At 38.9% G+C, this 14328-nt stretch overlaps 1 protein-coding gene across 2 annotated transcripts in view; it reads right to left on the bottom strand.

The window, feature by feature from the left end:
• Window positions 1-14328, bottom strand: part of DOCK2 (dedicator of cytokinesis 2) — a 255858-nt gene that overhangs the window by 222046 nt on the left and 19484 nt on the right. For both annotated transcript variants that reach the window (XM_080995208.1, XM_080995209.1), the window contains 8 exons: window positions 14114-14249; window positions 12599-12753; window positions 11011-11092; window positions 8995-9130; window positions 5357-5432; window positions 4816-4883; window positions 3541-3666; window positions 2141-2265 (listed from right to left, as the gene is read on the bottom strand). In XM_080995208.1, the coding sequence (XP_080851334.1) occupies window positions 2141-2265; window positions 3541-3666; window positions 4816-4883; window positions 5357-5432; window positions 8995-9130; window positions 11011-11092; window positions 12599-12753; window positions 14114-14249 (904 nt within the window). The remainder of the gene's footprint in view (window positions 1-2140; window positions 2266-3540; window positions 3667-4815; window positions 4884-5356; window positions 5433-8994; window positions 9131-11010; window positions 11093-12598; window positions 12754-14113; window positions 14250-14328) is intronic.

Raw genomic sequence — 14328 nt, 5'->3', positions numbered from 1 at the left:
AATGACTAAACAACAACAACAACATATATTATAATATACAGTGGCACCTCGGGTTACAAATGCTTTGGGTTACAAAAGCTTCAGGTTACAGACTCTGCTAACCCAGAAGTAGTACCTCGGGTTAAGAACTTTGCCCCAGGATGAGAACAGAAATGGAGCGGCAGCGGGAGGCCCCATTAGCTAAAGTGATACCTCAGGTTAAGGACAGTTTCAGGTTAAGAACGGACCTCCAGAACGAAGTAAGTTCTTAACCAGAGGAACCACTGTATATTATATATATGATAACACAAAATATATATAACACAAAAACAAAAACAAAACACCTTGAGATATGTATACACACACACACACACACACACACACACACATATATATATAATGTCATTTAAATATCAAGGTGTTTTGTTTTTGTTTTTACAGGCAATTTCAGCCTTAGATCAGACCAGGAGGAAGACTTGAGACTGTGCCACAGACTGTCAATAATCTTTCCGCAGACCTATCTCAGATTTTTCACATTATTTTGGAACCTCCAGAAAAGCCTCGCAGAGGCAAACACCAAAGGGAAATTCTTTGTTGCTCAGTACTGCTTCATTGGCAGCTGGCATTTCAATTTGCTCAATTTGCATTGTTGTGAGTACACATGGAACTTGCAGGAACAAGCAACCTTGCATGACTTTTGCATGTTGGAGTGTGGAGCTGAAGCTATGGAATATACCAGCGAATGGGCTTGGGCCCAAAATGGATTACTTTAAAGCTGCATCTATGATTCTATTATTTGTGGACTCTAAAAAACATTATGTTTTGCTCTTAAGGGGTGTTATGGAGGTCAACAAACAATAGTTGCTGAAGTAAACCTATTCTTGTTGCCCTTGATTTATTAGCTAGCTGCTTCACCTGTAAAATTCAAGGGCAGAATTTTACACACAGAATGTGTGGGGAGGAAATCTTTTTTTATACTAAAAATGCACAATTATATATATAAAAAACCAATGTGCCAATGCTATCAATATATTATATATCAATATATTATACCAGGGTTCTTAGAATTCATCTAAGGGTTGGTAGTTTTAAATACCTGGGCATTTACATCTCTGAGGACCTCTCATGGACTGCAAATATTAATATGGTTGTGAGGAAGGTGCAGGGGAGGTTGTATTTCCTGAGAATGCTCAGGGGACTGAATCTATCTCAGCACCTACTTCTGTCCTATTATCACAGTACCATCGAGAGTGTCTTAACCTATAGTATATTATCGTGGTATGGGAGCAGCTCTGAAACGGATAAAAAAGCTTTACAGAGAATAATTAAAATTGCCCAGAATGTTATTGGGCTCCAACTACCAACCCTGGATGAGATCTTCACGTCTCGCACTTTGAAGAAGTCACACAATATCCTGAGAGATCCCACCCATCCTGCTCACAACTTCTTTGAACTGTTGCCTTCGGGCAGAAGATATAGGACAATGAAAACACGAACCACACGCCTTCTGAATAGTTTCTATCCAAGAGCTCTGATTGCACTAAATAATGATCTCAGGGCCAGTTGCAAGAAATAGCAAGCAGGGAGTAGGAAGGAATGAGACAGGTTTTTAGGTTATGTTATGCCTTTAATAGGTTATGTTACATTCTGGAGTATGATATGTTTTTATAGATTATGTCTGAATAGGATGAGAGTGTTGGAGATACGTGCAAATGTGTATGTGAACCCGGTCTTTGGGTGGGTGTTTGATTTTCGTTGTTGTGTATACTGTGTATATACGGACAATGACAATAAATTTATCTATCTATCTATCTATCTATCTATCTTACTAAAAGTCCAACAGTTAAAACATATGGCAATCTATTTAGGCCAAACCAGGCTACTTGCATCTATATGACTTCTTTTTTCACCCCCTCATATATCAAGTGCAAACATATCTCTCAAAATATGTCATGACTGGGATAAGATGGCTTGCCAATATACACCTATGGTTGAAGAATTCTGTGTGCCGAGTTTCTGAATCAAGCGCTCTTCATCAGCATATAAATGCTAACAGAACAAAACCAACAGATCTGAACTGCAGCACAAGCTTTAGGAAATGAGGTTATATCAAAGTTGTGCTTGTTCATCTTCAATATGCACACAAGAGAGCAACACTTACTGGTATCACTTTCCCATCTTCATCACAGACACACATGTTGACTTCTATGTTTCTCTGTGAAGTTTTATTAGACTTATCCAGGTCTCCATTTAGCAAGGTAATGTAGATGTCATTTCTTATATCGCCTATGAAAGAAATGCAAAAGGGTTAGATACTGGGACAGAAAGGACTGAAAGCAGCTAAGGTGACAGAATGCATAAGATCCATGCCTTGCCCTACTCAGTGATATACTGAAGTGTGAATGTTCAAGGGAGAAAATGAAATTTGGCTTTGATGTCTATTATCAAACTTTTATAGTCTTGTCAGGAAAGAGCTTTACATTGCTTCTACAGTGATATGTAATTCTCATCCTACAATGACACCTCCTGGTGAAGAACAGCAAAGGCACACCAGAAAGAGGGAAGAGTGTCATGCAGATTTGAAAGAACTATGCAATTAGTAACATGTTGCTGTAAATTTAATTTGTGAATCACTTTTTGTGTAAGTTTCAAGGTGGTCTATAATCAAACAGTAAAAATGATAAAATATAGGTTTAAAAACAACACAACTCTGCAAGGCAGAGACCTAAAAGAAATAGTACAAAGCAAAACTCCCCTTCAAATTTTAAGGGAGGGGGCAAAAGTTGGGATGAGGAAAAGTCACTGACTGCAAATGGGACCATTTCACCACCAAACTAATTTTGAAACAGAAGAGAAGCACAAGGCAGCTTTTGATACAGGATGACTGTCTGTTGTATTTTTTTTTAAGGAATCAAAAATAGGGTTGATTGAAAAGTTGTCAAAACTCTTTTGACTTGAAATGAAGGAAATACACACAGGCAAAAGGTTTCATGAACCAGCACTCTGACTTACCCTTTTCACCACCACTGCCTGCTTCATGGTCCTGGGGGCAACAGTATTCATACAGTGGCTGCAGTGATTGTGAGGCACCATTTCCCTCTCTCCCCCTCCTCACTACCAGCTGGATCCAGAATGAGGACAGAAAGCTTAGCCTTCACTCTGATGTCACTGTGTCATCATGAAGCCAATTGCCTTTTGTGGCAGAGGATTGGAACCACCAGCCAGTGAGACTCTTAGAAGCATGATGGTGCAAGTCACAACTTCACAGCACACTTTATCACCCACCCCAAATTGCAGAACCACCCCAGGCAATGTCACAGCAGGAAAAATATGGGTGGTGAAGCTGGTCTCAAAGTATTGCAACAGAAGAGGAAGTCAGGGCATGAAGTTCCATAAAGTCCCATTAAGGCATTACCACTAATTTATAGGAAAATTGAGAAATAAAAGTCCCAGTAAAAACATTACTGTTGCTTTCAGCACCTCAGAACAGACTTTCTTTGGGTGGTTTCATTTGTAAAAAGAAAATAGCCAGCTTCTAAGCAGAAGCAAACCACCTCATACCTGGCATGATTATTTCCGGAAAACCAAGCTTCCTAGCAACAACTGTTGTCCTGTCAACAAGATGAGGGTAGTCCTTCCTAATCTGAGTAGTGTCTCCAACAAGCATTTTCATAGTTACCCATAGCCCTGTAAAAGAAAAGGAGACAATATTTATAGTCCAATGCAGACTATCATTTTAAGAAAAGCCTGCTGAGGTACTTTGTGCCATGGGCCAGGAGTCAGCTTAACCTGCTAATCAGAAGGCGGAGTTACTCCACCTGCGGCTGATCAGCCTTCAAGGACACAGAGGAGAAGGCACTGATGAGAATCAGCTGGCTTCAGCCTTCTTAAGCAGAGCTTCCAACAGCATTCAGATGCTGGTAACAATGCTTGCAGTTTCTGGCTCTACCTTGCTGATTCCTTGACCCTTCACCCCATGATCATCGGATTCCCTGACCCCTGGACCGTGTGTCTATGTGGATTGCTGTTCATCCACCCCTAGGACTGGACCTGACTTTGGATGCTGCCTCTGCCTCCAGGCAAGTACATGTCAGAGATTCTTCTGCTTGGCTGATCTCCCACTCCAGTTAGCTCTGCACATTGTTCCTCAGCAACAAGACCACGACACCTTAGTTCACAAGCCACAAATCTATGCGCATAGTTACATTAACCACATCTTTCCAGCAAGGAACTCATAGGGCCTGTTAGGCCTCCCCGTGTGATGGCATTTTGGCTAAGCCATGTCTATCTGCCCCACACAAGATGTTAGGTGTGGAACAGGTAAAGATGTGGCTTGGTGATAGTGGGGTTGCAGGTACCAATCAGCTGATCATCAAAGCTTGCACAGCACTGTGCACAGAAAACTAGACATCAGGGCTTCCCTATCGCTATGCAAAAAAAAGGCTGACCGGCTGTCATTGTGCCATCAGGTGACTGACAGATGGGTGACCTTGCCCACCTGTGAAACTTGGTCTACTGGGAAGGGGAGTCCACTGGCCATCTAGTTCCCCATCTCTTACATTAGGTGACAGCACATCTGTCTTAGAAGCTTAAGCTTGCTGCTATTTGTAAGAACCAGCACTTCTATGTAAGCTGCTGTGACTAAGCAAATCATAATCTAAGTACATATACCTGCCCACATAAGAGTGCCTGTCATAGAATTCTTGCCTGCTCCTAAGGCATCCAACTTGGCACCGCACCAGGTGAAATGCAAACTGGTCCTAGAGTCTGTCAATAATGCCACCCTATTTAGGTTAAAGTGAGTGGGGGTTAAGAGCAGACACCAATATGCTTTACCTTGTCCATCACCTTTGAGTGTTGTGACCTTGCTTAAGAGGTTATGCAAGAACTCATTCTCTGACACTCTAGAGGAAAAAGAAGAAGGAAAATATATCTATAAAAATAAAACATTAATACAAGCATGCAGTAAGCTGAACAGGAAGCACAATTGGAAGATGTATGTACAAATGCTTGTTCCATTTCCTCCACCCAATGCTTGAATTTGCAACAATGGGAGGAATTCAGAATTGTGCTATGCCAGAAGGAGCAATCCCTGGTCTCCCTCCCTCCCTCTGCACTGTTCTGGGAATTCTCTCTCTAGCCAATTTGGGGCTGAGGGCTTAGGGGGCATGCTCAAGGAAGGCTTTGCACAGGGCTTCTGTGGTGGGACTCCAGCCAAATACACCTGTAGAACCTAACCCAACCTCCCTCACAGTGTTGTAGTGCAGATAAAAATGTAGAGGAAGAAGCATGCATGCCACCTTGAGCGCCTTGGAAGAAAGGTGGAATATACATGTAATAAAAAAATAAAATAAATTAATTAATAAAACATTCTTACGGGTGAAAAGGAATGAAATGTTGCTTCTCTTCATCGCTTTCTGCTTTTCCCTTTACGATGTCTGTGATATCCATAACTGGGGGTGGGGAAGAAATAATCCGTCCAAATGTGCATGAAATAAATGGACAAACAACTAATTCCTCTTCTTGTTAGGATCAAATACCTCATCAATTTCATAGAGTTGGACTGTAGACAAGTATTATACTGCAGATTATACTCTCAAGCTTATTATGCAAATTCATTCCAAATAGCTTCAAATGTAATTACTTTTCCACATTTTTTTTTAAAAAACACAAGTTTCATTTTCTAGTGTAGTCCAAGTCTAATCATTCTAACAATATCAAACTCTGCAATGTTGTCAAAATCCAACAAAACACATAGTCTTCAGTATGGCCAGTTTGCTGCCAAGGAAGTTCCTCCTACTGTGATGCTGATCTATAACCAGGGGAAACATTTTGTGTGTTCTCAATTATTCAGAACTTACAAAAATAATTAAATTATTTGCCTACAATTCCTGCCTCATCAATTAATTTAATCATGTAGCAATGAAGAACAGCCAATAAATACCAGAGCCCTAGGTAGATGGTAATTAACTTGACTTCAAGGAAGCTGAGACAGCTAATTCGTTGTGCATTCTTAAATAATACATTAGCATTCAGCTTTTGCTTATGCGCATTACATCCCTACAGTTTCTTTTTGTTACCCTATAAAACTCCAATGTGGCATCCTATGCTGAGGTATTCCCCCCAAAAAATGTTTATTTTTTTTTAAAAAAATATTTATTCTTTTTCCAGAAACTTAAACACTAAAAAAAACAATGCAAAACATTAAATTAACAAAACAAAACAAAAACAATACAATAAATCAAACAATTTCATTATCCCATCTTTCACTCACTTATTTCCGCAACCTCCTCACACCTCCCTCCACTTCTGATAATTATTTCAGCAATTCCTTTCCATCTTCCTCTGCTTTCTATCCTTTAATTATCTTAGCAGATTCTAACCTTATTTTTTCCTTTAATGCTCTACTAACCTATCTGTACTTAATTCCTTATAACATTTCTACTAAAGCCATATAACTTCATTCCAACATTTTTCTAACATTCATTAATTTTACAATATTTCTGTAAATAGTCTTTAAATTTTTTCCAATCTTCTTCCACCGACTCTTCTCCCTGGTCTTGGATTCTGCCAGTCATTTCCGCCAGTTCCATATAGTCCATCAACTTCATCTGCCATTCTTCCAGAGTGGGTAAATCTTGTGTCTTCCAATACTTCGCGATGAGTATTCTTGCTGCTGTTGTTGCATACATAAAAAAGGTTCTATCCTTCTTTGGCACCAACTGGCCGACCATGCCCAGGAGAAAGGCCTCTGGTTTCTTCAGGAAGGTATATTTAAATACCTTTTTCATTTCATTATAAATCATCTCCCAGAATGTCTTAATCCTTGGGCATGTCCACCAAAGGTGAAAGAATGTACCTTCAGTCTCATTACATTTCCAACATTTATTGTCGGGCAAATGGTAAATTTTTGCAAGCTTGACTGGTGTCATGTACCACCTGTAAATCATTTTCATTAAGTTTTCTCTTAGGGCATTACATGCCGTAAATTTCATACCTGTGGTCCCTAACTGTTCCCAGTCAGCCATCATTATGTTATGTCCAACATCTTGTGCCCATTTAATCATAGCTGACTTCACCGTTTCATCCTGAGTGTTCCATTTCAACAGCAAGTTATACATTTTGGACAAATTCTTATTTTTTGAATCTAACAATTCTGTTTCCAATTTTGATTTTTCCACCTGGAAGCCAACTTTTTTGTCCAGATTGTATGCCTCCATTATCTGATAATAATGGAGCCAATCTCGCACTCTATTTTTCAATTTTTCAAAGCTCTGCAATTTTAATCTGTCTCCATCTTGTTCCAAAATTTCCCAATATTTCGGCCATTTGGCCTCCATATTGAGTTTTTTCTGTCCCTTCACTTCCATTGGTGACAACCATCTTGGGGTTTTCTTTTCTAAGAAATCTTTATATCTTATCCAAACATTAAACAATGCTTTTCTGACAATATGATTTTTAAACGCTTTATGTACTTTGACCTTATCATACCACAAATATGCATGCCAACCAAATACATTATTGAAACCTTCTAAATCCAACACATCAGTGTTTTCGAGAAGTAGCCATTCTATCAGCCAGCAAAAAGCCGCTGATTCATAATAAAGTTTTAAGTCTGGCAGGGCAAATCCACCTCTTTCTTTAGCATCGGTTAATATCTTAAATTTTATTCGAGGCTTTTTGCCCTGCCAAACAAATCTGGAAATATCTTTCTGCCACTTCTTGAAACAGTCCATCTTATCCAAGATTTGTAATGTTTGAAACAAAAACAACATCCTTGGCAGCACATTCATTTTTATCACAGCAATTCGGCCTAACAATGATAACTTCAAATTTGACCATATTTCTAAATCCTTTTTGACTTCAATCCAACATTTTTCATAATTGTCCTTAAATAAATTCACATTTTTAGCAGTCTAAAAAATGTTTAGAGCATTTCATCCTGTACACCTTTTCCACACCCGGGAGATCTCATGCCATGTACACATCTCCAACAAAAGGCCATGTACAAATTTCCATTTCTCTGCCACAATCCTGCCCACACTACTGCAGTCTTGTGGACTTTTTTGAAGTGAATGTTCACTAAAGAGCTTCAAAGAATACCTTCATATAACAATACCAGCCTGATCATATTTAGGAAGGAAGAAGAGTGCAAAAGCTTCCAAGGGAGTCTGTTCTACTGTCAAAGGGTTCTCACTGTCAGAAAGTTCCTCCTGATGTTCAGTTGGAATCTCCTTTCTTGCAACTTGAAGCCATTAGTTCTAATCCTACCCTCCGGAGCAGGAGAAAACAAGCATGCTCCCTCCTCCATGTGACAGCTCTTAAGATATTTGTAGATGGCTATCATATCTCCTCTCATTCTTCTCTTTTCCAGGCTAAACGTACCCAGTTCCTTCAAGCGCTCCTTATAAGGTTTAGTTTCTAGACCCCTGATCATCTTGGTTGCCCTCCTCTGCACAAGTTCCAGCTTGTTAAATTGTGGTGTCCAGAACTGGACACAGTATTCCAGGTGTGGTATCACCAAGGCAGAATAGAATGGTACTATTACTTCCCTTGATCTGGAGACTAGACTTCTGTTGATGCAGTCTAGAATAGCATTAGGGTTTTTTTTGCTGCTGCATCACGCTGACTCATGTTGATCTACCATCATTAAAGGAGGGGGCAGAGTCATGATCCAAAGACACCTTACACCAGTGGCTGTATGCCTATGACAAACTATGACAAACTTAGAGTAGACCCACTGAAACATTTCAATGGGTGTATGCTGAATATGACAGCCAGTTACAGCCCCACGTATCTTCCCACATACAGGGTGGGGAGGAACGGTGTTGCCAATTTTCACATCCATTGGCAGCCCTTTATGCATAATACAATGCCCCTTTAGAGGATCCGCAACTTTCAGAGGCAGCTTTTTAGGGGTCGGGGCTTTAAAAGACAAAAAGTAGTTTAAAAGCCGCAGTGTACCTGAGGAAGACCATGCAACCCTCTTTGGATCCTGTCCAATTATTTTCTTACCTGCCACTCCAAAAGGTCGTCTTATGCCCTGGGTATATTTTCTTGTATTACTGTCTTTAAGATCCATTCTTCCAACCCGTACAATCTGGCAAATCAAATAAATTTTTTCTCTTCCGAGATCCTTGTTTCCAAGATCCTGATATTTGTGAAATCAAAGACCAATTACAAGAGTCACAATGAAATTCCATACCATGTAGAGATTCATAATGTATAGGTACAAAGAGTGGTGCAAGAATGTGTCCATAATGGAAAGGAAATGTTTTCATTTAAAGGAAAACATCAGTTCAGAAAACTGGATTTGACTGACATGAAATCTGGATTCAAAGTATGCATCAACTTCAAAGCAAGAAGCTAAGTGAAGTCAGTGAAGCACCTTGAGAAATAAGTCACTGCATGATCAATCAATCAGCAGACCTTCACCCAATTTGATCCAACACTTTCAAAATACTTTCAAGTTCACTGAAGCAAATGACGAGCTACATCAGAATCAGTTTGACCTTTCTAACAGGGCATGTGGGGGGTGTGAGAGAGAAGGAACCAAATGTATTGATCTCTCGGAGTTCTGAAAATGAAGGTGAATTTTCAGAAGTCTTTATATACAATTCCTTCACACACTATTTATTAGGGTCGCAACCTAAAAGACTGCAGATACAATCCTCATACTCAACTTTTCATTTGCTCTGAGCTGGAGGTTTTACATGCCACCCTCAACCCCCGCCCCTGCAAAAAAACCCCCGATTTTTAACTTATCCAAAGTTAAACTGTAGTTGAGGATTTGTTTCAAGAGTTTGATAAGAAAACTAAGGAGATAAATAGAAATGTCCCTTAAAAAAATTCACAAGCCCAATCCCCCAGCTGCTTTTTAAACTGGGCAGAAAACTAAGGAGATAAATAGAAATGTCCCTTTAAAAAATTCACAAGCCCAATCCCCCAGCTGCTTTTTAAACTGGGCAGGGTGGTGTGGGGAATTCAAGAAGTAGTCTTGAAATCTTGCAGAGTATCTGGTTCTAAGAGAGAAGCTTCCTGGAACTAGAGTGTTCACAGGTTTCGCTGACTAGCCTTGAGTTTTCTATGCATTCTGCTTTTTCTAAAATTAAACATGATTAAACTGAACAGCCACAAGTTCATTAAGCTTGTATTGGAGGGGTGGAAATATTATTGGTCCCTTGGTGACAAATAAGGGTTTTTTTTCTTCCCTGGGTGATATGCATAAGCAATAATTTACTGATGTCCTTGAGTAATCAGAATAGGAATTGTATGTCTCAGTGATTTCAATCACCTCTTCTGTTTAGTGTAACATCTGTCTACAAGATTAATAGAGGTATTTTCCCTGTACTACAGTATTAACTTCTGCCAAATATAGCTACGAACAAGCTAATATCATACGGGTCAATTACTGCTGAGTCCTGACCGGCATCTATTCTACTAGGTCATGTATCTAATGTAAGCAAAATACAATGGCATATTATTCATCCTGAAAGAGATGAAGAGTGCAAATGGAGCTGAAAGCAAAGTTGAATTCAAAGCAGTTTAATACAGCATAGACCCCCAAGGATTTAGACTTGGAACTAATGTTCCAGATGCATGGAAATGTTTCCTCTATGTATCCTGGCTAAGAAACGTTGCTGTTTATTATTTTAGCATTAGTTTTCTGATAATACGCTGAACAATTTTTCAGAAACATAGTCATGTGTCTATCATTGTGCTGATGACCATACTGACAGTATGATCCTATACATTTCTTTTCATTTTCTTCCAGGTAAATTTGTATAGGGCTGCAGTCTAAGACATCTCTCAACCTGGGCCACATACAGTTCTGCATGTATTAGGTATATTAAGTCAGACCACCTATCAGGACTAAACTAGACACTCTATCCTGTCTCCTGAAAATCTAGCAATTTTTAGAACAGAACATCCTGGAGATGTGACAAAATTTGAAAAATGCTTGATTCGATAAGCTTTCCAGAAAAATGCCACTGGCAGTTAAGTACTATAGTAAAGATACAAGCTACTCACAGTGAAAACCACCTTCAGATTGTTGAAATTGTCGATTTCTTTCACAAAACCTTTGCTTCCCCATCTCACCAAGTAATTTTCACTATTTAAAAAGAACACATCATGTTACACTCTGTAAGACTGGGTCATCTAATAGCTTCACAAAGCATAATTGGTGAATAACATTATATAATACACATTGCTCTGCACAAATCTGAACACCTGACAATGCCACTTCTACAAATTGACTCTTATTCAGATATATGCCCCATTCTTTGCTTTTGACAAGCACATTCTAAAGACAAAATAATGGCATGCCATGAAGGCTGGTGTCTAGATAATTAAGCAAGAAATAAGGTTGGAAAATATATTGTATCTGCACTTTTAAAACTGCTATAATAGATAAGCAGCTAAGGCCCCATTAATGGTTTTAGTGTTTGAGACATAAAAGTATCTTCCTTCTAGTCTTAGCCTACAAATGGCTGCTGAGACATAAATACCGTTAACTTCAGTGGAGTTTATTTCTAGCTAAGTATACACAGGATTTTAGACTAAGAAGGGGTTCAAAGGCCACTTTCCTGGAAATACTTCCAAAGTAGTAAGGGTGCAAAAATGAGATCAAATCCAAAGAAGAATGCACAAGGCAGCTCAGACTAGAAGAAAAAAGCACTCAAATGTGTTTAGTTCTACAATAACATAAAAGCAAATACTGTATATATTTAAGAGTATAGCTTTCTTCAGTATTGTTGTGAAATTATATAACTGGATCCTGTGGATGGGTTCAGAGGAAACAATCCTGGTCAGTTCCTGGATTCATAGCCTGGTTTCCCCCAAGCACAGCTCCACTCAGGAGATGCTCCAGTCAGCAGGAGCAAAGTCTGGATCTAAGCAATAAAGAACGGTGGTTTCCAAGAGCTCATGCTGTCTTACTGGCTCTATATGTTACTATTTTAGCTTGGTATACTACTTATACTAAACCTTCCAAATCTTCTGTCAAATAATTCACTAGCATGGATAAGTTCAAATGCTGCAAGCCACCAGAGTCAGTTGAAGCTTCTCAATGTACTCAGTGTACTCAGTGTAAATTCACCTAAGCTCCATTGTTCAGTTTATTTTTGAACATTTAAAGATATGTAATAAATAACTAGGCCCAATATTACCTTGTTCCTTAATATTTTGGAACATGCTTATCATGCAACTGAATTCCATACTAATATAATTTATTTATTGCTTATTTTATATTCTTTCTCCCAGAGCTACTTAAAATGCTTAATTATAGACATTTTGGTTTTTTTCCTTTTCTGTTCTATCTTTTTCCCTTCTCTTTTATAGTATGAATATTCATTCTGTCTTCGATTCTTTGACTGTTCTCGCCCTTAGGGTTCCAAAACACCTAATGAACACTGAAATTACAATTGCAAAAATTCTCATTGATAGTGTGAAAGTCTATTTTAAAGTACCTGACAATTTGCAAACACTTTAAGCTGTGAAATGTGTGTGTGTTTTCATTTTCAAGGGATTATTCTTAGACGTCACACATTTATCCTAAAAACACTTGTCAGCTTGGCAAGGAAGATTGACACCTCACACCAGCAAAACAGCAGCATACCTTATAACTGTCTGCTTCTGGGGATCATAGAGTGACATAAAAAGTTCTGCATCTTCTCCTATTCTGCAGACAAAATTCCTCACGAAGACATAAAGACTGTGAGTAGGGGATGCTGAGCTTCTGGAGTAGGTCCCATAATCAGATTCATCCTTTGACTGTATATGAACAAATCATAAGAAGATAACGTTATCCAAACTACACCTAGAACCTGCCTCCTCCTCTGTGTTATGTTTCACAGTAATGCATCATTTTGGCCACAGTACACAACTTGAACCACTATATTTATTAGGTGCAGATTTAACCTTTGCTTTCAAATTCAAGAATTGATGCACTGCTTTTGTGAATATTTTGAGAATCCAATGGGTGTTCCTCCTCCAGTGCAAAACATCCATTAGTGGAACAAGGAGGGTGGCAATTCCCTGCTCCAGAAGGTCCCATCAATCCTCCATAATAGATTTGGAGGGGTTGCTGGGGGGGGGGGACGTGATGAAAAACTGGAGATGGTCTCCCTTTCTGTTTCTCTGACAGAGGTCTTCATCAGTGGAAGCAGGTCACCGGGCACCATATCATTTTCCAAGTCCAACATATTAACAGATATAACCAGCAGTGCATTTTCAATAGAACAGATATTTTGTATTGTATGTGCTGGTTATACAATAATTTATGACACACTATCAGTTTATCAATGTGGCATTTATTGTGCACTTGATTTTTAAAATGATGCTCGGTCTTTGTTACTTATTAATGACATTAAATAACTATCTGAGGGTATTAAGGGTGTTTCCACACAAGTTAAGCACTAATTCAAAGGGTGGGCTCAAGCCTTACAGTAGATAATGACTTCTATCCACCCAGCTACAGATAAGCTCACCAAGTTTGTCTTCTCAAGGAGGGTGAGATGCACTGGCAACTTAATCCTGGGTTATAAAGAACAGAAGTCGCACAGCATGTCACTGTGGAACTAGGCTGCAGGAATAGACCTGACATTGTCATTGTTTATTTTATTTCTGCTATTTACAGTATATACCGCTTACTTATCCAAGTGTCAAAGTTTAGATGGTGCAATTGCTGCTTCTGTAATAATGAGCCTGGAAAGCTATTGCTTCAAGAGGACTGAAGCTTTTTAACACACCAACAGATGAGCAAGTAAGTTCCAAATGTAAAAATAAGGCTACTTGGCTGGCTAAAAGGAATGGTTTTAGGAAGCAGGAAGCGAAAAGTGAGCACCTAACTTTTTGAAATCTTATTTGTCACCATATCAGACTTTGAATTCTCTTTTGTCTCTATAGCAGTGATCTGTGCTAATTGGGGTATCCTTTGCAGCTGAAAACTTAAATAAAAGATTAACAATACAGTACATAGTAAAGACACTTTATACAAAACATTCTCAATGTGATGAAAAAGCTTTCACTGGCTAAAATCAAAAAACGATAAGGTTCTCATGTAATAACCTTCCTACTATGTGAAAGGAAACTTCTACTTGAAAGCACAGAAATGGGTGTGTAAACTTCATACCATCTCCTCTTTAATCCGTTCTGTGATTTTGTTAGTAGCTTCAGCATGAGCATGAAAGAGGCTGATGACACTGGTCTTCTCTGGATCCAAGATATTCCCATCTTCATCTCTAACTATCAGATCTAGCTCTAGTATCCTGTAAGCATAAAGAGGAAATAACATCAGTAACATTATTTGTTTCTTAGACCTCATATCAACAACCTTATAGAAGCATA

The sequence above is a fragment of the Podarcis pityusensis genome (assembly GCF_964106645.2).
Source record: "Podarcis pityusensis genome assembly, chromosome: 2".
NCBI lineage: Eukaryota > Metazoa > Chordata > Lepidosauria > Squamata > Lacertidae > Podarcis > Podarcis pityusensis.
The sequence above is the reverse complement of the archived record's forward strand: the minus strand, read 5'-3'. Positions and strand labels throughout refer to the sequence as shown.